Consider the following 26,144-nt stretch of genomic DNA (forward strand, 5'->3'; position numbering starts at 1 on the left):
GGCACATGAAACACTAAAATATCTAATTTCTTAGTGCAAGACACAAATTAGGGCCCTTTTCGGCCCACGGGTACTGTGGATAAAGGATGCCACAGCCATAGATGTTAATATGGAGGTGGTCCGGTGATTGCCCCTATGACTGCGTCTCCAGCTGTGCCCTCTACTGCTATGACAGCTCTGAGCACATGTGCGGTTATTGGCGGCAGAATGTGTCCACATTTTGTACAGGGGGAGCATGAAAAGTACGGTAAATGTAATACACGTGTCCAATATCTGTGACGCAAAATTGTGGGAATTTACTGAGAAACCACATAACATGTTTCAATTATAGCTTTTGGTGTGGTTTTAACACACTTTTAAGCAGGGGTGTAAAATGTGTAGCCCACCATGGCATTCTCTGTGGCCCAAACTATTTGGATACAGAAATGATTGTCTGCATATCGCAGTAGCAGCGTTGGATAAGTACAGATGGTGAGCTGGACAGGGTCTCACATATATTGAAAGTGTGGCCTCTTATTCCCTGTTTTTCACTCAAGAACAGAATAAGAGAGGCCACCTATGTGTGGGAGTGGTGAAATACTGTACTGCAATTGTAATACCCATGAACTCCATGGCGAAAGTCAAATACTCTCATGGTCTCCTCCTCTCGGAAGGGCGATTTGGGAAGACAGGAGTTCCTATTCTCCTGACAGGGGGTCCTGAAAGTGGAATCTGCGTCCGTTCTGTATTTCAGCCTATGGGAATAGTTGAGTATGATACTGGGTTCCATAAATCCTAAAGTTGTACACCCCTGCTCTAAAGGGAAGCAACTGGATTATTAAATCAGTTGTTGGATACTAAACACTGCAGTCCAAATAAGGATTTTGTCATTTCCATAGGTTTCAAACTATCGTCCAATGCCCTTATCAGTCACCTCCGACTATCATTTTTTAATACTTCCAATGACGCTCAGTTGGGACCCCGATAATGCCCATCATGGTCTTCAACAGTACGTTATCTAGTTTGGGAGACTATTCTATGTCTCAATTATAGACAGTAGTCTCCCATCCTACTGAGCAATGTCTCACGTTACCTGTGCTATCAGTTTCTGCAACGATGGGCCTATTATCCTCACAGAGCAGGCCATGGGTGCATGTTTATGTCTGGTAGTGAGTCGTGCCGAACTATGACTAAATTAAAAGTAGAAATGCAAACTGCCTCTTCAGAGAGGAGGAGGACTTGAATTCTAGTGCCGCCTATTGGAAGTAGCAATCTTAAAAGTCACTGTCAAAGCTTTAACGAGCCTTGCCATATGACTTAGGATAAAAGCCATTGAAAGGTCATTAGTATCTTTTAGAATAGCTACTTTCAAAAAGTGGCACTAGAGTTAAAGTCATCTTTCTCTTTGTAGAGGCAAATAGAATATTTATTCCCAGAGGAGCATTGCAAGGCTTATAAGCCTCCTTACACTGGCATGCCATGCTAGGCATGCCAATCCACAAGGAGAAATGTCATCCCTTAGATCCCTTAAAAGTAGAAAAGAGTCCAGACAAGTATCGTACCAGTACTTACTTCTCAATACTTATGTCATACTCACAGGGAGCAAACCAGTAAGCTATCCCTGTTTTCCAGGTTGATGGGCACAGATATGATCGAGTCAGTTGCCGGTACATTACAGCTAGAAACAGTGATACATTAATTCTAGAAATTAATTGACAAATGTGACAAAATCCTTACCAATCTCCACATCCCACTGCTGCCTCTGCATTTTGGCACACCCCAGCACTGCCACTCTCCTCACATAGGAAGCTTTGTCTCGCAGTCCATTCTGAACAGGCTGCTGGATGTACTCCTGGATCCCTGGCATCCTGAGAGAGATCAGACATTATGGCAAAAAAAATAAAAAGCCATAAAATGTAAAGGGTTGGCTACTCAGAGACAATGCACTTCAAAATGTAGCCCACGTATGATCAGGCAAAAGCCCTGGGTCCTGCTCCTGGCAAACAGCTGATTCTGCGGATGCATGAATAGTGTGGTATTACATGATGGGCTGGCAGCTGAATGGACATCCATGTAAGCAAAAAACCACTGGAGTCAGTGGGGGACCCAATCCATGATGCTCATGTACCCTAATAAAGCATAGAGGCTTCTTAATAAACCTTCATGTTTAATAAAGGTTACTTGAAATTTCTACAGGTAATATACTTTTTTAGGGCAGACACTGTTTTTTTGGGTCAGTAACAGGCGTAAGAAAATGTTTATATACTTTTTGCTTCCTTTGTAATAACCAAAGTAGACCATATAGACGTATCCTGCAGACACACCACTGTGCATTATTACAAAATACAGCAATACAGAGGTTGTTATATAGAATAGGTCCAAGTGGAGGAAAAGAAAAACTGTAACTCCTACACATTAGCACCCATCACAATACCCGGCCCGACAGCAGGTCCGCGGACTCTAACTAGCTTCACATATGTGTATGTAGGGACACACGAGCATATAAAAAAAAAATTGCGTTTCATCCAGAAAAGTGGGACGATTTTTTTCTAACTTGTCATCCGTGTGCAGTCCATATACAATCTGTTACAGAACTGCAATGTATCCGTGATTGGATGTTATACAGTGGCTTCGTATGACATCAGATTATGGCATGCTGCAATTTTTTTTCACAAGCAGATTCGGTCAGTGAAAAAATATTGCTTATCTGCACTGCCCACTGAATAATATTGGTCCAAGTGCCATCCATTTTTATCCATGACACTTATGTGTCAGTTCAGATACAAGATGGAGGATGTAGAGAAAAACTCTTACCTGTATGTACTTCAATGTAAGTAACTAGATTAAATCTTCATAAAATACTGACCTGAGGTTGCACATGCTCCGTAGGGCCAATCCTCTCACCATAGGGTTGGGGTCCGAGCAATCCTTACATAGGGTGTTGATGGTTAATAGAGCCAAATCTGGTTTTTGAGGGGCATACGTGCACATGTATAAGTAAACCAGTTTCTTTTGCACAATATCCACAGTAGCGCTGGCTTTGACCATCTCCATAAAGACGCTGGATACATCAACTCCAAGAGTCATGTGCCTTAAAAAAAATATTGTACGGCATAATATCAGTACGATGGCTGTGTCACAGTAAGGCTGACAACTTCTTCCATAGCATCTCCCCACTGTTAGGTCTCATTCACTTTTTTTTCACCTTTTTGAGTAATTTTTTTCACTGATGGAGGAAAAAAAACATTTCTCCTCTTCCCCTATTTTTCATTCAGTAAAAAACTGACAGGACACGGATGGCAACTAAGTGCTGTCATGATTTTTTCACTAACTCAGCATTTCATTCCAGAGTTTGATCTGACAAATTTTGCCTGGACCACTCAGACATATGGACAGCTCCATAGACTGTTATAGGTACGAGAGCTATCTGGGAAAAAATTGGTTAGCACGGAAAAAACGACATGTGAATGAGGCCTTACACAAGTTAGAGCGTTGCCTGTATTTCAATAGGGGGTGTAGTGTGGCCTACGGAAAAGCGGCACCGGCCTATACCCCTTAAGAAGGATTGTCCAGTATGACCAGCTTTACAGGGTTAGAGACAGCCCTGACACTACAAACTGGAAATGCCCAGAAATATTACCATTAGCAATAATTTTAAACCAGATATCTCTTCTATGCCTAAATATGACTGCAAGAATACTAATTACACTGCATTAAGTACCTTACCGGATCACCTTGTGGATGACATTCCTGTATCGCAATCTGTCTCCTTGGATGTGAGGATTAGACAGTGCTTTCTTCAGCTCCCTCACAGCATCTTCAGACCCCAGGTATGGCATCATGAGCACTCTCCTTGTCCGCGATCTAGAGGACAGGCTAACACGTAATTTCTTAAAACTGAAAAAATGCAAAGGAGAAGTGTTTTATCACTGGAGCGAAAAGACGCTGAAAGAATGTGAAACAGTATTCTTTCAAAAATATTTCCTTTATTTTCTATTTCTATTTTCTACCACTTTTTTCTCATCACACAGTACAATTCGGCCAGGATCACACATACGCGAGATACGGCCGAGTCTCGCAGATGAAAACCCTCTTCTGGCGGAGGGTGCAGCCGCACAGCAATACATGAAGCTGCACGCTCCGCTCCCAAGTGCCGGCGCCAGAGGAGGGATTTCACCTGCGAGACTCGGCCGTATCTCGGGTATGTGTGATTAAGGGACAGTGTTTGTAACCATGCTAGTGTTACTGCAGAGACCTGATGTTTTCCCGGTCCCATAAGCTTATGAAGCTGAATTTGATCTGACACTAGGACAGGTCTGCAATTTTTTCATCGGACCACTCGGTCATGTACAAAGCCCCCTAGACTATCATGGGTACAAATACTATCCGTGTGAAACACGGACTGCACTTGTACAAGATAATCAGTCAGGTGCACAAGATCTGAAGGTGTTTGTCATCCCCAATTTTTTTAAAAAACCCACGTAGTAGTGTCAATTAAAATAACTAAGAAGCATCCTCATCAATCCATTCCCCCAAAACTCCTCTCCTAGTGCTGCCAGGTGTTTGTCGCTCCAGCTCTGGACATATGAACCCACTGGCAAATTACCAAACGCAGAAGGGATGAAGTGGTGACGTACTGTACCTGTGCCAGCTGGGAAAGGCAGAGGAGGACCGGGGCAGGTCTAGGAGAGGAGCAGGGAGATCAGTAGGGGAGTCTGCCTTTTATCATCTCTAAAACAAGAAAAGGATTGCTCCCAGATAGCAGTATACGTGTATTACACCGTGGTGATCTAGCACGAAAACCCCTGCTACCCGTGTGTATGGACCAAGTGAAAAAATGGACAGTCAGAAAATTAACTACACAACCAACCGCAAACCCAAAATATTTGTTTTTAAATTGTAATACTTTATTTATTATTTACACAATTTGTGCATTGATTTTTCTGTTATAATCTACCTGATTTATTAATAACCGTTATGTTATTTAATAATTTTGGACGTATGGTCGGTATTTCGGGGTTCCGGTTGGTTGTGCTTTTATCATCTCTGCTGGATGCTACTTATAGAAATTATGTTGTAAATCATCTTTAACCCTTCTGGACCTAACGCCCATTTTCCTCCGGTCTTGTGGGTAAGACTTGTCTTGTTCAGATGGGGTATATTCGCTCAGTGTGCTGTGCTCCATACTGACCCAATAATACTCCATGTGCCTGTTCACACAAGTGGTTTGGGGTTTTTTTGAACCGATCATCTGTGTGGAAAATAAATAAATCTCAGCATGTGCCAGTCTTGATTTGAAGGGGATATGCAGGTCTTTAACAATGATGTCCTATTCTTTGGACAGGTTATCAATGTCTGATTGGTGGGGGGGGGGGGAGAGAGACGGCATCCCCGCCGATCAGCTGTTCCCGTGTCGGACGTACCTGCTCAGTTACAGAGCAGTACAGCACAGCTGTCAACTGTATAGTGGCGGTGTACTACACATCCAGCCCTATTGATGTGAATAGGGGACGGATGTACCTAGCTGTCACCACTATTCAGTCTACAGATTAGTGCTGTGCAGCTCCGGCCAGCGCCCACACCGGGAACAGCTACCGGCTGTCAAAGGCTAGGCCACCAATGTTATAGTCCCGGACAGTCCCTTTAAGAAGCAGAACATGTAACAGAATGCAGCTCCTGAGCCTGTCCGCACTTTGCCAAATTTAGATGTCGGTAAACCAAGGTCCATGTGCGGGCTGTTCGAGGGTCTGTCACACACGAGGCTGTGGCGTCTGGCCTGACACAATTAAAGGGGATGTCCAGGATCACTTATTTATTGGCCAGAGGAAATCAAACAAGCTTGAAACTGTCCGCCCCGGTGTCTCGGAGGTCACAAGCCGGACTCATCACACACCACTGACATTGGGGCAACGTGAGACCTGTGAAGAGAATATTTACCGGCCAGGTGACCCCATTACCTGAGTGCATGGACACTTAGGCCCCTGCACAGGGAGTATGACTGGACACAGACTGTACAGCGCCTGTATTACCAGAGCAGCTGACATTACAATAACAAGGTCCACTGTACACGAGCCGTCACCTGAAGGGTTAACCATTTTGGCGGGTCAGCAGCACACCCGGAAGCCCCGCCTTGCTGTGCCCGCGCCCCTTACACAATACAACGGAAGAGAACACGGAAATGCGCTGTACTAAGTGTACTTATGGGGTCTCACCGAGGATGGGCGCTCTGCCGGCATAGCTCCGTATATCCGGGCTGGGAAGGCAGGAGCAGCAGAACCCTGCAAGCATTGATCTGGAGCTGAACTGCGCATGCGTGAAAAATTCGGCGCGGACGGTGTAAAGACAAGCTATGTCCCAAGTACTACTCAGTACTTTCCCTTAGCTGTAGCAGCAGATTGCGTGTTCTTGGCTGTGCTGTAAGGACCGCAGTGAATGGCGGAGGTACACCGGATTCTCTTATTACTACTCTCCCTGTGGGTCAGGTATCGGCAGTCTTCCTTCTGCCCAATCAGACCGCGGCTCAAAGGAAATTCCGGAATGTTGAAGCATGAAAGACGTGATGTGATTGGTTGGGCCGTTTTGAACTGCTGGAGGGTGTGCAAGTCAACACGGGCATTTCTGTGTAGCTGTCCTGATGGGAGTGGGCGGCTGTACCCGAGGAGGCTGTCAGTATGGAGGGTATTAGGCCATATGAATGTGAGGTGTGTGGGAAAACAATAGAATGGTGAATATGTATATTAAACAAATAGTGAAGATGGAGTGATACAAAGACATATAAGATATTCTTTTGTGCTAACACACCACGAAATGCCCTGGAAAAAAAACCTGTGGATAAAAGGGGAAAAAATAGCCAGGTGGCCCATTTGTAATTCAGGGGTACTGGCTGGAAGTGGCATGAAAATGGGGCTTGGGTACTGGGAACTTCTTTCTGTCCACTCCCCAATGGACATATAAACCTACAAAGAAGGAAATAACAAAACATCTGTGAACATACAAACTGAAAACCTACAAGATTGGTTCAGAAATGAGGCAAAGTAATGAATATTCTGAAAAAATAGATTTTATTTGTACAATAAATAAAAACACAACACCATTAAAAAATGTGGGGGGATCAGGAATAGATAAAAATAACAATGACACAAGGAAGGGGGACGGATGTGCATATTAGGAACATAAAAGACATTATTTGCAATGTGATAAATAACCATGTGGTCCGATATATCATAAATTACATCTGGCAAATACCGTACATAAGGAAATGAAGGTCCACGATATACCGCCTAGGACATGTAATTAGTGCATGTGTAACCAATAATTATATCACCTATTCAAGTGCTGACAATAATCAATAATAAAATATTTTGTACCAGATGGGACCAATGAAAGTAAGCAATTAACCAGGATCTAGTTTAATGCACAATCTGATTACATAAGGCTCACTGGAGAATGTAATCCCCTTAAATGAAAATAGAAATACATAGATGTCGTCAGGTATAACCACAATAAGAAAGAAGAGGCAGTGGACAATTATTAAACATATCGTATATAATACACCAGCCAAGTGGAGCACACCACGTCCCCCTCCGCCAACGCATGTTTCGATTCTGCTTCGTCAGGGAGTGAGGTGGAGAGCGAGTGGGTAGTTTAAAAGGAACCTGTCAACCCCCCCCCCCCCCAGGCGTATTTAACTGAAAGAGCCACCTTGTGCAGCAGTAATGCTGCTTTCTGACAAGGTGGCCCTTTTAGTTCTGTGTGCTGTAACTGCCGAAATAATCAGTTTTATAATTTGTCCAAAATACCTTGTCTTCAGACAAGGAGGCCGGCGTTTCCCCCCTGCTTCAGACGCCACACATCCGTCACTCACATCTTCTTGGCGCCGCCTCCTTCTCACCGCTGTTTTGAAATGATGCGGCGCCTGCGCTCTTTTCTCCTGCCTTGGGCAGGCGCAGTGAGCGCTGGCCGTCTGTGCGTACGTACGCCCTGCCTGTGAATCCCAGCCCCGCAGTGTCTTATGATTTATTCATACTACGGGGCTGGGATTCCTGGGCATGCGCATTGCATGTCTAAAGGTACCGTCACACTCAGCAACGCTGCAGCGATATAGACAACGAGCCGATCGCTGCAGCGTCGCTGTTTAGGTCGCTGGGGAGCTGTCACAGAGACAGCTCTCTCCAGCGACCAACGATCAGGGGAACGACTTTGGCATCGTTGAAACTGTCTTCAACGATGCCGAAGTCCCCCTGCAGCACCCGGGTAACCAGGGTAAATATCGGGTTACTAAGCGCAGGGCCGCGCTTAGTAACCCGATATTTACCCTGGTTACCATTGTAAAAGTAAAAAAAAAAACACTACATACTCACCTTCTGATGTCTGTCACGTCCCCCGGCGTCCACAGGGTTACGCGCTGCTGCTCAGAGCTTCCTGCACTGAATGTGTCAGCGCCGGCAGTAAAGCAGAGCACAGCGGTGACGTCACCGCTGTTACTGCCGGAACTGACACATTCAGTGCAGGAAGTTCTCGGCGGCAGCGCGTAACCCTGTGGACGCCGGGGGACGTGACAGACATCAGAAGGTGAGTATGTACTGTTTTTTTTTTTTTTTTTACTTTTACAATGGTAACCAGGGTAAATATCGGGTTACTAAGCGCGGCCCTGCGCTTAGTAACCCGATGTTTACCCTGGTTACAAGTGAACACATCGCTGTATCGGCGTCACACACGCCGATACAGCGATGAAATAAAGTTCTGGACTTCTAGCTCCGACCAGCGATATCACAGCGGGATCCAGATCGCTGCTACGTGTCAAACACAACGAGATCGCTAACCAGGACGCTGCAACGTCACGGATCGTCGTTGTTCTCGCTGCAAAGTCGCTTAGTGTGAAGGTACCTTAAGCCTCTCACCCTCTCCCACCGCCTGCTACACACACACACCAGCTGTGAGGATTTGGCAAGGTTCCAGGCGATTGCACAGAGGAGGGATCACCTGAGGATGCACACGCTGTAGCAGGCCTTGTCTGAAGACAAGGTATTTTGGACAAATTATAAAACTGATTATTTCGGCAGTTACAGCACACAGAACTAAAAGAGCCACCTTGTCAGAATGCAGCATTACTGCTGCACAAGGTGGCTCTTTTAGTTTGAAACGCCTGGGGGGGGGGGGTGACAGGTTCCCTTTAAAATCTAATTGATTTGCCTTTTCTGGGCAGCTGGGGAGGCCTATATCAATGGCCCCTTACCAGCCCCCAGCTGTGAGCTTTAGCAAGGCTGGTTGTCAAAAATGGGTGGTACCCACACCGTTTTTTTTTAAATTATTTATTTAAATAATTAAAAAAACGGTGTGGGGACCCCTCTATTCTTGATAACCAAACCTTGCTGAATCTAAGGGTTGCAGCCCCCAGCTGTGAGTTTTGCCTATTTGGTTAAAGGAAATAGGGGGGGAACCCAGGTCAGGTTTTTCATTCATTTATTTTGTTACATCGCGGACGGCGGCTGAAAATACTCCAATCATCTGCACCTACTGTCACTGTTACTAGCGTCCCAAAAGCCTACACCTGCTGTCATCAGTCTGACTTTAATATAACTCTCATCATTCTCCTCTGCTTGCGCCGATCACCGGCAGAGCAGGGGAGAATGATGAGAGCGTCTTCAGCACCCGCTGTTGGGGAAGAGCGCTTACTGTAGCGCTTCCCCGGCGCCGATGCGTGTCACACGGATGACTTCAATGTGTGTTCTCCGTGTGCGCAAGTGAGGGATATTTTGCCGCCCATGCGAACGGTAAAAATCGGACATATCTACGTGTGGGGCACATGGACACACGGTCCATGGAAACACACTGACATGCACAGACCCATTCATTTGAATGGTTCTATGTGTGTCAGTGTCTCCGGTACATGTGAAAACTCACCACAGGTAGCAGAGACACGGATGTGTGAAAGAGGCCTTAAATAGCATTTTTCGGTTGCACACAGCTCTGCACTTCCAGCTAAAATCCTTAATATTACATTTCTTTTGTCCTTTGTCTTGCAGACCTTTGATAACTACCTGGAGGTTGATAATGAATGGGACAATTCTTCCCAACACACCCATTGCTGTGGATTTCTGGCAGATCCGAAAATGCAGTCACATCCGGCTCTTCTTTCTCTCTCATATGCACAGTGACCATACAATGGGTTTGTCTTCCACATGGAAAAATCCACTCTACTGTTCTCCAGTCACAGCCAGGATCCTTAAACATAAGTTGCAGGTTTGAATGTCTTATATAATAGTTGGGATACCTTCACACTGCTGCAGTTTGTTACAATGTGTCACCGTAGAGCAGTGTTTCCCAAACTTCTGTCCTGACGGCCCCCACACTTCATATTTTTAGGATTTCTATAGTATTGCACAGGTGGTGGAAGTAATACTAAGGAAAACATGATGTGTTGGGGGGCCGTGAGGACGGGGTTTGGGAAACACTGCTGTAGACAAACATGGGTCTCCACCAGCAGACTTCTAATCAGTATTTGACCTAAGGGTATGTGCACACGTTCAGGATTTCTTGCAGAAATTTCCTGAAGAAAACCGGAAATTTTCTGCAAGAAATCCGCATTTTTTTTTTTTGCGTTTTTTTTCCGTTTTTTTTCGCGTTTTTTTTAGCATTCTGCAAGCGTAATTAGCTTGCAGAATGCTAAAGTTTTCCAAGCGATCTGTAGCATCGCTTGGAAAACTGACTGACAAGTTGGTCACACTTGTCAAACATACTGTTTGACAAGTGTGACCAACTTTTTACTATAGATGCAGCTTATGCAGCATCTATAGTAAAAGATAGAATGTTTAAAAATAATAAAAAAAATAAAAAAATGCTTATACTCACCCAGACATCTCATCAGCGGCATCCGTTCGTCTTCCTATAGCTGGTGTGTGCGCGCAGGACCTTCCGTGACGTCACGGTCACGTGAGCGGTCACATGACCGCTCACGACCAATCACAGGACAGTGACGTCATCGGCGAGGTCCTTCGCCGCACATCAGCTACAGGAACCGAACGGCAGCGTGCAGTGGAGGCGGGAACACTGCGCGGGACATCGAGGGTGAGTATATGACTATTTTTTATTTTATTTCTTATTTTTTGACCACTTATATGGTGCCCAGTGCGTGGAGGAGAGTCTCCTCTCCTCCACCCTGGGTACCAACCGCACATAATCTGCTTACTTCCCGCATGGTGTGCACAGCCCCGTGCGGGAAGTAAGCAGATCAATGGACTCCTAGGTGTGCGGAATCCCTGCAATTCTGCATTTTTAATGAACATGTTGCTTTTTTTTCCGCTATGCGATTTTTTCGCGGAAAAAATCGCAACATTTGCACAAAAAATGCGGAATACCTTGTAAATAATAGGAGGCATAGGTTAGCGTTTTTTTCGCGTTTTTATCACGTTTTTATAGCGAAAAAAACGCTAAAAATCCTGAACGTGTGCACATGGCCTAACAATTTACCATGTCAGAAGTGGGCAGCTTTTTGCTCTTATTCATTTTTCGCTTCTCTGCTGAGTATTCAGTTTTAACTTTTTTTATTTATTTATTGGTGGTACTTTATACTTAGAGCTAGTTTTATGACATGGTTCTCAGAGTAATTATGTAGAGCAGCCTAAATGCACACCCCAAAGGAATCCTATGGTACATGCCTCCTTGGTAAAGACCAAAGAGAACTAGCACCAAATAAAAGTCTTATATCTGTAAAACCAGATACAGCAGGGTTGGGCAATTTATTTTCCCGAGGGGCCAAATGAGAGACTATAACTGTTGTGGAGGGCCTAACTAGTAGGCTGAAATTCTGCTCCATATTATATTAGGCTATGTGCACACTTTGCGGGGTCCTCTGCGGGTTCTCCCGCAGCGGATTTGATAAATCTGCAGGGTAAAACCGCTGCGGTTATCCCTGCAGATTTATCGTGGTTTGTTTTGCGGTTTCCGCTGCGGGTTTACTCCTATACTATTGATGCTGCATATGCAGCAATATGCAGCATCAATAGTAATGTTAAAAATGATAAAAAATGGTTATATACTCACCCTCTGACGTCCCGATCTCCTCAGCGCTGCACGCGGCGGTCTGGTTCCAAAGATGCTGTGCGAGAAGGACCTTCGTGACGTCACGGTCATGTGACCGCGACGTCATCTCAGGCCCTGCTTGCACAGCAACCCTGAGACCGGACGGCCGCGAGCAGTTCTGAGAGGTGAGTATATCATTATTTTTTATTTTAATTCTTTTTTTTTTTTTTTTACACTAATATGGTTCCCAGGGCCTGGAGGAGAGTCTCCTCTCCTCCACCCCGGGTACCATCTGCACATTATCCGCTTACTTCCCGCATCGTGGGCATAGCCCCATGCGGGAAGTAAGCGGATCAATGCATTCCTATGTGTGCAGAATCGCAGCGATTCTGCACAAAAGAAGTGACATGCTGCAGAATGTAAACCGCTGCGTTTCTGCGCGGTTTTTCCCACAGCATGTGCACAGCGGATTGCGGTTTCCATAGGGTTTACATGTAAGCTGCAGAAACTCTGCGGATCCGCGGTAAAACCCGCAAAGTGTGAACATGGCCTAAATATTAACATACCATATTTTTCCCTTCACCCATGGCAGCACACCTGAGAGTGGGATCTGCCCACCTACTGAAATAAAAGGGTGGTACCTGTCCCTCGCATCACTCGGTTTCCTGTCCTTAATGGGAACCAAATGCTGAAGCAAGGCGGTTAAAGGAAGCACTTACCCTGGCTTGTCCCGGCGTCTGGTAGAGCAGCCGCGTGTCCTCAACGCTGGCCTTCAGGTCCTGGAAGTGCCGTCCACTGATTGTGTGGGCTCGTGCTGTATGGGTGCTGGTGACAGTTGCTCGGCATATCTCCAGCCGCCTTGTCCTGCGAGAGGCACGCTGGCAGATGGCAAACAGTGACGTCAGAGGGGCGCGCAGTAAAATGACTGTGGTGCATTCCACTGATGTCACGGGTGAAAGGCACGCTGGGAGTCGGTGTGCTAAGTGAAGAAACGTACATTTCCTGTTAAAACCTAAATACATACGCTTATTAATAAGGAATGGAGGAAGCCGGGAAAAAAAATGGGACCCTACGCTCGGTCTCAAAGAGGAGATATCCTTTTGAGGAGGAGGATAGAGTCGTAGGACAAAGACCCCAGAATAGATGTGGCATTCTCAGAATCCGCAAAAAGATCAGTCCTACCCTTTGAGGATACCAGTATTCTAAGAGACCCTCTGGACAAGAAGGCAGAAGGGGACTTGAGGCACACGTGGAATGCTGCAGCGGGGGGGGGGGGGGGGGTGAAACCAGCAATTGCAGGGACCTGTACCGCTCATTCCCTAATTGTGGCTAGGTGGGCCTTACGGCTTAAAGTCTGCCCAGGGAACTTCCAGTCAAAAAAAAAAATTATGCTGTATTCCCTGCGACGAGCAGTTTCTATTGGGCAAAAAATTGGATGACATTAGAAAATAGAGTATGTCCACCAGGGGGAAAGAAGGAAACTAGTGGTCTCTTCAGGGAGCAAAAAACCTTCCCAATGATTCCAGTCCACAGGTGGCGGGAAGGCTTTCCCTCTTCATCCAATCCTGGGAAAGCATCTCTTCCAGCAATTAGATTTTCGAAATAATGACAGGCTCGAAGATAACATTTTGGCAAATTCCTCAACAGAATTTCATACTAGCACCCCTCAGAAGGTCATCTTAGGAACAATTAGCCTTGGAGATGGAGGTCCTGAGTCTAATAGAGAAACAGGTTTTGTGTGAAGTACTGATAGATAGGAAGGGGATTTTATATCCCCCTTTTATTAAAAAAAAAAAAAATGATTAAGAACCAACATCAACAGTCTAAACAAATTCATAAAATAAAACACCTTCAAGATGGAATCAATAAACATTACCACAAAGCTTTTGTTTCAGAATTGTTACATGGTGGTCATAGACTTTAAAGGATGCATATTATCATATCCCAATACATCCAGACCATCCAAGGTTTCTAAGAGTCTCTTTATTTAGACAAGGAAAAATAAGGCGTTATCAATTCAAGGTCCTCCCATTTGGCTTGTCGGTGACGTCAAGAGTCTTCTCCAAAGTGGTAGCCGAGATGACTGCCTATCTTCGAGTCAAGAACACTCTCATTGTTCCATACATAGACAACTTCTTGATCATGGGGAAAGCAGAAGAGGACTGTGCAGTAAAGCTGAGAAAAGTCAGGCTCAACTTAAAAGAGCTCGCTTGGGTTATAAATACACATAAGTCAAAGCTGAGTCCAGTAAAGATAGTCTTTCTGGGTCTTAGACTTTCCTTTTACCAGAAGGGAAGAAAGACAAGATAGTAGCCCTTGCCTCAACAATAGTGGCCCTTTCGAAAATGACATTAAGGAAGACAATGTCTTTGTTGGGGTCTCTGACATCCTGTAATCCCAGCGGTGATGTAGGCTCAGTTGCATGTGAGACGGCTTCAGTGGGAAATATTATCAGCACACACTGTTAAGAGGGCATTTAGAAGGAAAAGTGTACTTTCTCCTACGCCTCATTGGGGGACACAGGACCATGGGTGTTATGCTGCTGCCACTAGGAGGACACTAAGTAGACAGAAAGATTAACTCCTCCTCTGCAGTATACACCCCTTCACTGGATACAATTTCAACCAGTTCTTGCTTAGTGTCTTAGGAGGCACTTGGGTCTTTTTTCCCAGACCCCAACTTTATTTTAATTTTTGATTTTTTAATTTTATGTAAATTTTTAATTTTTTATTTAACGGAGTGAAGGGGGCGACGGGTCCTTTTTTTCATAGGGTCCGCTCTCCCCCGAACCAACAACAGGCGAGCACGGCGAGTATACCTCCCCGTCCCTCTCCTGCGATGTATGGCGCACGAAAAGTTTGCGCCAGGGCAACGGTTCCTATTTGGTCCCGATTTCCCCCAACCCCCTCCAGGACCCTGCATTACAGCAATGTAATCTGGAGAAGAATGCAGTCCGGAGGGGATGTTGTGCCGCAGCCCCCCTCTGCTACAGCAGCGTGATGCATCAGGGGCCTCTCCATTCCCATCCAGGGTACATGGATTGAGTTCGCATTCTCACAGAAGCGCCTGCAGACCTGTGAGAACCGGGACAATGGCGGCTGTAAGTACCCTCAGGGGACTCTCCCCTGCTCCACCTTAGCGGCAGCGATGCGGTCCGGGTCCCCAGGGAGAGGCACCGCCGACCGGGGGTCGGTGGTGCTCGGCGGCGCTCCGTCGCGGCCGTCGCCGCACATCGTCGGCAGGCCCCAAAAATTTAGTCCCCGGCTTCTTCAGCCGGAGTAGGCCGCAGTGGGAAACATCTCCTCCCTCGGCCGTAGCTCCGCCCCCTACATCGGCGCTTCTCGTCTGGGACGAGAGGCACCCTCCAAATCTCGGGGGCCATATTTCCTCTCTCCCTGCACGGAGCCCACGCTTCTACAGCGCTCCAAGGAGAACTCCTGGATAAAGAACCGCCATATCTCTCTCTGGGGACACAGACAGGACCGTGGGTAAGCTGTTTCAAGAAAGCTTAACCCTTTCACTGCGTATACTGCCCGCTCTGTCCCTAAGGCACTATGTCTCAATCCAAGGAGACAAAAAAGGGTAACAAGAAGCACACAGTGTTTTTCACTGTATGTGCCACTTGCAATGCGGCCCTGCCCCGAGCCCACACTAGCCCCTTGTGTGCAGATTGCGTCTCGCCCTCTGTGCAGCCGCCCCTTGACGCCGGTACCGTCGCCGATGCCGCAGCCGTCGACCTGGTAGAGCCTAGCCCCCCTGAGTGGGCAACCTCTCTGTCACGATCTGTGGCTTCCCTAACCAGGGCAATTAACTCCCTCCGGGGCCCCCCTCCAGGTCGGACCGTGGAGGATTCAGACGATGGTATGGATTCTTCTACCAGCAGGGGCGCGTACCCGGTCACTTTCTACCCGGGGCTCCAGAAAACGTGTTCACGTTTCATCCCCTGACCATGAGCTAGCGGGCCCTTCAGTACCTGCAAGCCCTGCTTCCAGGTCCCCTTCCCCAAACTCGGATGACTCTGAATATGAGTCTGACATTTCCTACGTTCAGGACCCCCCCTCCTCCCAAGAGTCTCTCGACTCTCTCATTGAGGCGTTAACCAGACCCTGAAGGTGTCTGAGGACTCCGCATTGGAACCCGAACATGTGGTGTCTTTCAAAAATTCTAAACGTGTTAAAAAGGTTTTTGTCATTCACCCTCACTTTAAGGAGATTGTACAAAAACATAGGGATCGCCCAGATAAACGCTTCATAGGACAAAAGTCCATCGAGGCCAAATACCCTTTTTCTCGTGAATTAGTCAAAGACTGGCTGCAGTCTCCTTCGGTGGACCCTCCTGTGTCACACCTCGCGTCCAAAACCATCCTGTCTCTTTCGGACGGTTCCTCCGTTAAGAATCCCTCCGATCGCCAGATTGATTATCTGGCTCGTTCCGCCTTCGAGGCCACAGGAGCGTCTCTCTTCCCATCCTTCGCCGCCTCTTGGGTGGCTAAGGCTATGGTCTCTTGGACCGAGACTCTTTCTTCTAACACAAGTGATTTACCTCCAGAAGCCAGCATACTGGTTAACCAGATAGCGCAGGCCGGAGATTTCATAGTCAACGCCTCTATGGACGCAGCCACTTGCGCTGCACAGGCAGCCGCCAATGCAATTTCCATCAGGAGAGCCCTGTGGCTCAGGGATTGGCGAGCAGATTCGGCTTCTAAACGTTCTCTAACAGCCCTGCCTTACCAGGCCGGTCGGTTATTTGGAGAAAAATTGGACCAAATGATCTCGGATGCTACTGGAGGGAAAAGTAAATTTCTCCCCCAGCAAAAGCCTACCCGGTCCTTTCGGTACCAGCAGCAACCTCCATTTCGGCTTTTTCGGTCCAATACCAACTGGTCTTCTACATCCTCTACCCCCGCATCAGGACGAGGTTCGCGCGGTGGCCGAGGCGCCCAGGTCTCTTACAGACCTAATCGTAACTGGAGACCCAGGCCTAAACCTCCCGGGTCTAAGGGATCCGCATCCCATGGATCCTCCGCCCAATGACTCCTTGCATCATCCGGTGGACTCCAACAAAGTAGGCGGACGTCTACTCTTGTTCCGTCAAGCCTGGCTCTCAGTCGTTTCCGACGAGTGGGTCAGAGAACTGGTGTCCACCGGATACAAAATAGAATTTTCCTCCCTCCCCCCTACACGCTTCTTCCAGTCTTGCCCTCAAAGGTCAAAGGCCACAGCCTTTCTCCAGGCAATACGGGCACTACAAAAGGACGGAGTCATCATTCCGGTCCCCCCAGAACAAAGATTCAAGGGGTTCTATTCGAATCTGTTCGTGGTCCCAAAGAAGGACGGATCACTACGTCCGATCCTAGACCTGAAGCTACTAAACAGATTCATAAAAATCCGACACTTCAGGATGGAATCCCTCCGTTCTGTGGTCGCGTCTATGGAAAAGGGAGAATTCCTGGCATCCATAGACATCAAGGATGCCTACCTGCACATACCCATCTTCCCTCTGCATCAGCAGTTCCTTCGCTTCGCCTTTTGCGGGGAACACTTCCAATTTGTGGCCTTGCCCTTCGGTCTCGCCACCGCTCCCAGAGTTTTCACGAAGGTCATGGCGGCTGCCATGGCCATTCTTCATTCCAGGGGAGTGGTGGTAATTCCGTACTTGGACGACCTGCTGATAAAGGGTCCTTCCTACCCAGCGTGCGAAGAGTCCGTCGTTCTCACGGTGGATACTCTTTCTCGCCTGGGATGGAAGATAAACTTCGAAAAATCTTTTCCAATTCCGTCTCAACAAATCTCCTTCCTGGGGATGATACTGGACACTTCCCGCGGTCTGGTCATACTTCCTCAAGACAAGGCTTTGGCCTTGCAGCAGGGAGCCCAGCGTCTTTCTCGTCCAGTATCCCACTCCATTCGCGCCAGCATGCGAGTTCTCGGGCAGATGGTAGCGGCCATGGAAGCGGTCCCATTTGCGCAGTTTCACCTCCGTCCCCTGCAGCATGCGCTACTGTCGGCTTGGGACGGCAACCCGTCCTCCCTCGACCGCCGATTCATCCTGTCCCCTCGGGTCAGGAAGACCCTCAGGTGGTGGACGCTGAAGTCCTCCCTAACCCAGGGAAGGTCTTTTCTCCCAGTACGGTGGCTGGTGGTGACCACCGATGCCAGTCTCATAGGCTGGGGAGCGGTCTTCAACCATCACACAGCTCAGGGGCGGTAGTCCATTCAGGAGTCTCGCCTTGCCATCAATATCCTCGAGATTCGAGCTATCAGGCTAGCATTGTTCCACTTCCACCGACTTCTGGCAGGTCTTCCAGTCAGAATCCAGTCCGACAACGCCACGGCCGTGGCATACATCAACCGTCAGGGCGGAACTCGCAGCAGGACGGCCATGCTCGAGGTGTCTCACATCCTCCATTGGGCGGAGTCGAATCATTCGCCCATCTCGGCGATCCACATTCCAGGTGTGGAAAATTGGGCGGCGGACTTCCTCAGCCGCCAGGGCATCGCCTCCGGAGAGTGGTCCCTCCACCCGGAGGTCTTCCAGCAGATTTGCCATCGCTGGGGGACCCCGGATGTGGACCTCATGGCTTCCAGGATGAACAACAAGGTTCCTCAGTTCCTTGCTCGGTCCCTCGACCCACGGGCCCTCGGAGTAGACGCCCTGGTCCTGCCTTGGCGCCAATTCCGCCTCCCGTACATTTTTCCTCCTCTTCCCCTACTACCGAGGGTCATCAAAAAGATCAGGGCAGAGGGGGTACCAGTGATTCTCGTCGCGCCAGACTGGCCGCGTCGGGCATGGTACGCCGAACTGGTTCAGCTGGTAGCCGACGTCCCCTGGCGTCTTCCAGATCGCGCGGATCTTCTTTCACAGGGCCCGATTTACCACCAGAACTCAAGGGCCCTGTCTTTGACGGCCTGGCCGTTGAGTCCTGGATTCTAGGCCAAGCGGGTTTCTCTCCCAGGGTGTCCTCCACCATGATCAGAGCTAGGAAACCTATTTCCATGCGTAGTTACCACCGTACCTGGCGAATTTTTTTCTCATGGTGCGATGCACAGGGACGATCTCCTCTAGTATTTTCTATTCCTTCCATACTGGAGTTTCTTCAGTCCGGACTAGAGTCGGGACTTGCCCTTAGCTCCCTAAAGGGTCAGGTTTCGGCATTGTCAGTCCTTTTCCAACGGAAGATTGCCAATAGGTTGCCGGTGAAAACTTTCTTCCAGGGAGTTTCCCGTGTGGCGCCTCCCTACAGGTCACCCTTGGATCCGTGGGATCTCAACTTAGTTCTCGGAGCTCTTCAGGAGACTCCCTTCGAACCGCTACAGGACGTTGCCTTGACCTTCCTTTCTTGGAAGGTAGTCTTCCTAGTAGCCGTCACGTCCATCAGAAGGGTCTCGGAGTTGGCTGCGCTCTCCTGCCGCCCTCCCTTTCTAATTTTTCATCCGGACAAGGCGGTATTGAGGACCTCTCCCACCTTTTTGCCCAAGGTCGTCTCCTCTTTCCACCTCAATGAGGAAATTGTTCTGCCTTTGTTCTGTCTGGCACCGGTCCATCGCATCGAAAAGGCTCTACACACCCTTGATGAGGTGAGAGCTCTTCGTCGGTACGTCTCAAGGACGGCTCCCTTCCGCACGTCAGACGTCCTGTTCGTACTTCCAGAGGGGCCCAGGAAGGGTTCTCCTGCTTCAAAAGCCACTCTGGCAAAATGGATTCGATCAGCCATTCAAGAATCCTATCGTGTCAAAGGTGTTCCTATCCCAGTTGGGATCAAGGCTCATTCTTCTCGGTCGGTAGGCGCCTCGTGGGCCATTCGGCACCAGGCGTCAGCACAGCAGGTCTGCAAGGCTGCGACGTGGTCCAGTTTGCACACTTTTACCAAGCATTACCACATTCATTCTATCTCTTCTGCAGACGCCGCCCTTGGCAGGCGCATTTTGCAAGCGGCAGTTCCTTAAGCCGTAAGCCAGTGGTACATGGGGTATTAGCATATTGTTCCCCACCCAGGGACTGCTTTTGTACGTCCCATGGTCCTGTGTCCCCCAATGAGGCGTAGGAGAAAAGGAGATTTTTGTTTACTTACCGTAAAATCTTTTTCTCCGAGCCACTCATTGGGGGACACAGCACCCACCCTGTTAGCCTGTTTTGGCTTGTTGTTACTTCTTTGGTTTTGACATAGTTGTCTTTGTTCATGCTCCTACTGCTTTACTACCGAACTGGTTGAAATTGTATCCAGTGAAGGGGTGTATACTGCAGAGGAGGAGTTAATCTTTCTGTCTACTTAGTGTCCTCCTAGTGGCAGCAGCATAACACCCATGGTCCTGTGTCCCCCAATGAGTGGCTCGGAGAAAAAGATTTTACGGTTAGTAAACAAAAATCTCCTTTTCTTCTGTAACCAGATATTCCCTCTTATGGTGGATAGACAGGTCAAACCTCTCATCAGGTGTCCCATGATTCTCTTGTAAGCGACATTATTATTACAGATGCAAGCAAATTAGGTTGAGGGGCACATTTGAGGGATTAGACGATTCTGGGTTCTTGGTTGCGTCCCTCCTCGGTCATAACATTCATGTATGTCAGACAATCGTGCTACATTGGCATATATCATTCAACAGAACACCTTCTGTCCCTAACAGCGTTGCATTTAAAGGGGACATAAAACTCTATAGCAGACTTCCTAAGTTGGAACAGGCTGAGGCAAGGGGAATGGACCTGAAATTCCAAGGTGTTTCAGCAGATGGTAGACTTATGGGGGTTGCCAGAGTTAGATCTGTTTGCTAACAAGCAGAATAGGAGACTGAAGAGGTTCTGCCTGCAGATCCCTTGGAACTTCAGGATAGCATATGCCTTTCATCCATTAGTCATGATCCCAACAGTTTTGAGGAAGATCAGGGAGGATCAGGCAAGAGTGATTTTGATGACACAATTTTGGCCGAAAAGGCCATGGTTTTCCTTAATGAGGTTAATGTCGGTGTCAGATCCATGGATTCTGCCGGAGGTCCCGGACATTCTCACTCGGGGTCCAGTTTGTCACTCTCAAATGAATGGCTTACAACTAACAGCATGGAACTTGAGACTATTTCAGTCTCCATTATATTGAAGAGTAGGAAACGGATAACAGCAAAAATTTGTGGCAGAACTTGAGAACGGTTTTAGGAATTTTCAGGCAAGTAATTAGGAGGGAGGGTCCCAATTAAACCCATTCTAGAATTTATCCAAAGGGTTTTAGAACATGGGTTAGCTACTAATACCTTTTTAAGGTACAAATTAGCCCTGGGAGCATTATACGATTACAATCTGGCAGTTAACAGGTGTATATTGAGGTTTATAAAATCCTGTGACGGATGTACACCAGTCCCAATTCCAAAAGTTCCCCTTGTGGGACCTAAACTAAGCAAAAATCCATTTAAACCATTACAAGAATCATCGGTTAAACACCTTAATAAAGGGGATGGGAGAACTACAATACCCAGATAGATTAGCGAAATTAGGATTATTTAGTCTAGAAAAAAGACGACTGAGGGGCGATTTAATAACCATGTATAAGTATATAAGGGGACAATACAAATTTCTTTCTCGCTTCATTGGGGGACACAGGTAACCATGGGTGTATGCTGCTGTCACTAGGAGGCTGACACTATGCAAATAAAGAAGTAACTCCTCCCCGGCAGTATACACCCTCCGACAGGCACCAGGCAACTCAGTTTTTGCTTAGTGTCTGTAGGAGGCGGACCTGGATCTAACACCAGATCCGCATTTCTTTTACAGGGATTTGTTGTGTGTTTTTAATCATTTCCCCTTTCTTTTTCAGACTCTTTCTTCAGGGTAACAGGGTGCAGTTTTCTCACCCTGTTTTCCCCACTTTGAGCGACCGAGAGAGCAGTGTGCTATCACCCACATCGCACCCTCTCGGACCCGCTGGGCAGGACTCTGTCCCCTGTCACCCATTCGGGTGTTCAGGGTGACCCTTTCTTCGGTGGCCAGTCCTGCCCGTTTCCCCTCCTCATCCCTCTCCTCGGAGCGGGCTGAGAGGAAGACGGCGGTCACATCCAGTGACCCTCTCCCCCTGTTCAGGGGTCGACGCCGTCTTCTGCGCCGGAGAGTCGTGGCGCGGGAAGGAGGACTACTTCCAGGACCCTCTATCTACCAGGGATCCTGATGATTCCTCATCTGCAGGTAGGGAATCTTCAATCAACAAACCCCCCATCCCCACCAATACCCTGCCCAGCAGCGATCTCCTCTTACCATAGGGGAGCATCTGAGAGGGAAGTGGGCTGCATATTCGGGCGTTGAGACCACGTAGGAATGAGAGCAGGAAGGCTGGCATCTTTCGCTCCTTATTCAAACTTGCAGGCTCGTTCGCCCGCCATTTCTCTCTGCCTCATTTTCCCTTTCTTAGCGCTTGAGCGCCCTCTGGTGGTGGCCGGAATTAGTGCGGCCGGGATGTGCAGCGTCTCCCTGCTTTTCCCTTTCTTGCCGCTTGAGCGCCCTCTTGTGGCGGTCGACGGTATAGCGGCCGGATTGCTTTCAGTTTTACAGGGGGCGTTCCTTTCTTTCCCCCCTTCGGTCCTGTGCACGCCCACAGCGTCGCACTTTCTCCGCGCTCTTTTCTCCTGCTTCCTGCTCCCTGTCAGCGTGTCAGCGTCTGCTCATCGCGTGGGACACAGGATTTCTCGGGGGAACACAGGCACCTGCGGTTACCGCTGTCTTTCACCAGGCTCAGCGCTACCTCCTACTCCACCTGGCAGTATTCTCTGGGCACAAGGTAATATCCACCTATGTCCGACCCCACCCCGGCCTTTGCCCCTACGGCCATCCATTACGCCTGCGCTCACTGTAAGAAAAAGTGGGTTTCAGGTCAGCCATCTCCTTTCTGCCCGTCCTGCGTTCCTCCCACCATGTCAGCTCCCCTGGAAGCTTCATGGTCCCGGGACGAGTGCACCCCCCCTCCCCCGGAGTGGGCTGTTGCTATGTCTCAATCTGTGTCCGACCTGACTAAGGTTTCTCAGTCCCTGGTCCAGGCACTTGAACGCATCCCGCTTCTCTCTAATGCCACCAGTGCCACGAACGCCTCTCACGGCGATTCGCCCGCACCTGTCCTAGACTCTCACAGAGGCAGACCGGACAAAAGAGACAGAAAACGGACCTTATCTAGATCCTTCTCCAGTTCACCGGACCACATCGGGATTCCCCTATCTGCCCGTTCCCCTTCCTCACAGGCGGACCTCGGGTCTGATGTCACTTCTCAGTCGGAATCTGACTCGGATGCAGATCAGACTTCCGGAACACAAGACATGGTTGATAGCCTTATCTCAGCTATCATTCAGACGCTTGATCTTAAGAAGGATGAGGCAAGCTCTCAGGACGTCTCCGTTGCTTTTAAACGGATTAAACGTCCCTCTAGGGTTTTCCCTAATCACAAGGAGTTTGACAACACTACCGCCACTCACTGGGAAAACCCTGGCAAGCGTTTCCCAGGCAGGAAACTGCTTGATGTGTTATACCCTTTTCACTCCGACCTGGTCTCCAAGTGGTCCGAGTCTCCTATGGTCGACCCGCCTGTGTCCAGGCTATCCTCACAGACAGTTCTGTCTATTCCGGACGCGGCTTCCCTTAAGGACCCCTCGGACAGACAAATCGAGGCGCTAGCAAAATCAGCATTTGAGGCCTCCGGAGCCTCCCTTTGCCCTAGTTTCGCCTCGTCATGGGTAGCCAAGGCTGTTTCAGCCTGGTCCAAGGCCCTGCGCAGGGGCATTTCGGCCTCTGCTCCTGCTGAAGAACTGTCTGAATTAGCGGATCAGATTTCACTGGCAGGAAAATACCTGATGAATGCCTCCCTTGATGCAGCGGCCTGCTCTACCAGGGCTAATGGCAACATTGTCGCCATTCGCCGGATTCTTTGGTTAAAGGCATGGAACGCTGACCCCGCATCTAAGAAATCGCTCACGGGTCTGCCCTTCCGGGGCTCCAGACTCTTCGGCTCGCAGCTAGATCAAATGATCTCGGACGCTACTGGCGGTAAGAGTACCTCCTTACCCCAGTCCAAGCCTAAACGTCCCTTCAACAGGAGGGGTCCCCAGTCCTTTCGTCCCTTTCGGTCTTTTGCCTCTTCGGGAAACCCCGTCCAGGACCGTTCCTCCTCACAAGGGGACCGAAGAAAACCTTCTTTCAGGCCTCCGCCACGCTGGAGAGCCAAGAGCCACCCCGCAAAACCATCGGGATCTCGGGGCCGCAGGTTTTCTAATAAATGACGGGTCGCCCCCACCTGGAACTCCTTCCAGGGTGGGAGGCCGCCTTCTTCTATTCTCAGAGGTTTGACTTTCAGTAGTCGACGACGCCTGGGTCAGGGAGATCGTCACGTCAGGCTACAAAATAGAGTTTTCTTCGCCCCCAGGAAGACGTTTCATGCTCTCTCGTCCTCCCAAAAAGCCCTCTCATCTCCCAGGGCTTCTCCAAGCCGTCGATTCGCTCCTCGCCTCGGGAGTCGTAGTGCCGGTGCCTTTTCGTCAGCGGTTTTCCGGGTTTTATTCAAACCTGTTCGTGGTTCCAAAAAAGGACGGCTCTCTCCGTCCGATTCTGGATCTCAAACGATTGAACCGCCACCTTCGGATTCAACACTTCAAAATGGAATCTCTGCGCTCGGTGATCGCGTCCATGGAGCCGGGAGAGTTTCTGTGCTCAGTGGACATTCGGGATGCGTACCTTCACATTCCTATTTGCGTGCAGCATCAGAGGTTCCTCCGATTCGTGATCAGGGAGCATCATTACCAGTTCACTGCCCTCCCCTTCGGGCTGGCATCTGCTCCCAGGGTCTTTACGAAGGTCATGGCAGCTGTCATGGCCATCCTGCGTTCAAAAGGGATTCTGGTAATCCCATACCTCGACGACCTATTGATCAAGGGCCCATCCCAGGGGGATTGCAGCCAGAGCCTCCATCTTACTCTGGACACCTTAGTTCGCCTAGGCTGGTTGATCAACTACCAGAAGTCTTCCTTGATTCCAACCCAACGGCTGGAGTTCCTAGGCATGGAATTCGATACCTTTCGGGCTCAGGTCTTCCTTCCCAAGGAGAAGTTTCTTTCTCTTGGTCGGGGTGTCAGATCGCTAAAGGGTCCGAGTCCTCTGTCCCTTCGTCTAGCCATGAGAGTTCTGGGGAGAATGGTCGCTTCTATGGAAGCGGTCCCCTATGCTCAGTTCCACTCTCGTCCCCTCCAGCTGGCTCTTCTGTCTGCCTGGGACAGGAACCCGCTTTCTCTGGACCGTCCGTTTCGCCTCTCCCCCAGGGCGAGACAGTCTCTCTCTTGGTGGACGCTGTCCACCTCCATTCTGCGCGGGAGGTCATTTTTACCCCCCCACTGGCAGGTGATTACCACCGACGCCAGTCTCCAAGGTTGGGGAGCGGTCTTTCTCCACCTCACAGCCCAGGGCCGCTGGACTGCTCAAGAGGCGTGCCTCTCGATCAACCTCTTGGAAATCAGAGCCATCTTCCTAGCCCTCATCCGCTGGGAGTCTCTCCTTTCGGGAAAGCCGGTCCGCATTCAGTCGGACAACGCCACGGCCGTGGCATACATAAATCACCAAGGGGGGACTCGCAGCAGTCAAGTCATGGCGGAAGTAGCAAAAATTTCCCGCTGGGCGGAGGGTCATGTTCCCTCTCTGTCAGCCGTCCACATCCCAGGAGTGGACAATTGGGAGGCCGACTTTCTAAGTCGCCAGGGCATCGTGGCGGGCGAGTGGTCTCTTCTTCCAGCAATCTTCAGCCAGATTTGCCAGCGGTGGGGCGTTCCGGACATCGACCTGATGGCCTCCCGGGCAAACCACAAAGTTCCCCAGTACGTCGCCAGGTCTCGGGACCCGATGGCCGTCGGATGCGACGCTCTTGTGATCTCTTGGGCCCAGTTCCGGATGCCCTGTTCCGGATGCCCTATCTGTTCCCGCCTCTCCCTCTGATCCCAAGGGTCGTAAAGAAGATCAAGTCGGAAGGGGTCCCCGTACTCTTGGTAGCTCCAGATTGGCCTCGCAGAGCCTGGTACGCAGAGCTGATAAACATGTTATCGGATGTTCCGTGGAGACTTCCGGACCTTCTTTCACAGAGGCCTCTCTCCCACCCGAATTCTCGGTCGCTGAATTTAACGGTATGGCCGTTGAGGCCGCGG

General features: G+C 49.1%; 2 protein-coding genes across 7 annotated transcripts in view; one reads left to right on the forward strand and one right to left on the reverse strand.

Moving 5' to 3' along the window:
- AP4B1 (adaptor related protein complex 4 subunit beta 1) overlaps window positions 1–26,144 on the reverse strand; it is a 106,306-nt gene that overhangs the window by 27,378 nt on the left and 52,784 nt on the right. Inside the window, exons 1-4 of one of the 5 annotated variants that reach the window (XM_077294947.1) lie at window positions 6,192–6,494; window positions 3,706–3,876; window positions 2,846–3,070; window positions 1,717–1,847 (exon numbers count right to left, since the gene is read on the reverse strand). In XM_077294947.1, coding sequence (XP_077151062.1) covers window positions 1,717–1,847; window positions 2,846–3,070; window positions 3,706–3,821 — 472 coding nt within the window. In that variant the 5' untranslated portion in view covers window positions 3,822–3,876; window positions 6,192–6,494. Of the gene's footprint in view, window positions 1–1,716; window positions 1,848–2,845; window positions 3,071–3,705; window positions 3,877–5,170; window positions 5,317–5,936; window positions 6,495–26,144 lie in introns of those variants that run through there. The other 4 variants (XM_077294949.1, XM_077294948.1, XM_077294945.1 and 1 more) reach the window with 4 other exon arrangements.
- Window positions 6,121–26,144, forward strand: part of DCLRE1B (DNA cross-link repair 1B) — a 67,121-nt gene continuing 47,097 nt past the window's right edge. Inside the window, exons 1-2 of one of the 2 annotated variants that reach the window (XM_077294951.1) lie at window positions 6,121–6,420; window positions 10,005–10,221. In XM_077294951.1, the coding sequence (XP_077151066.1) occupies window positions 10,033–10,221 (189 nt within the window). In that variant the 5' untranslated portion in view covers window positions 6,121–6,420; window positions 10,005–10,032. The remainder of the gene's footprint in view (window positions 6,421–10,004; window positions 10,222–26,144) is intronic. The other variant, XR_013223774.1, reaches the window with a different exon arrangement.

Source organism: Ranitomeya variabilis, chromosome 3 (genome assembly GCF_051348905.1).
Source record: "Ranitomeya variabilis isolate aRanVar5 chromosome 3, aRanVar5.hap1, whole genome shotgun sequence".
Taxonomy (NCBI): domain Eukaryota; kingdom Metazoa; phylum Chordata; class Amphibia; order Anura; family Dendrobatidae; genus Ranitomeya; species Ranitomeya variabilis.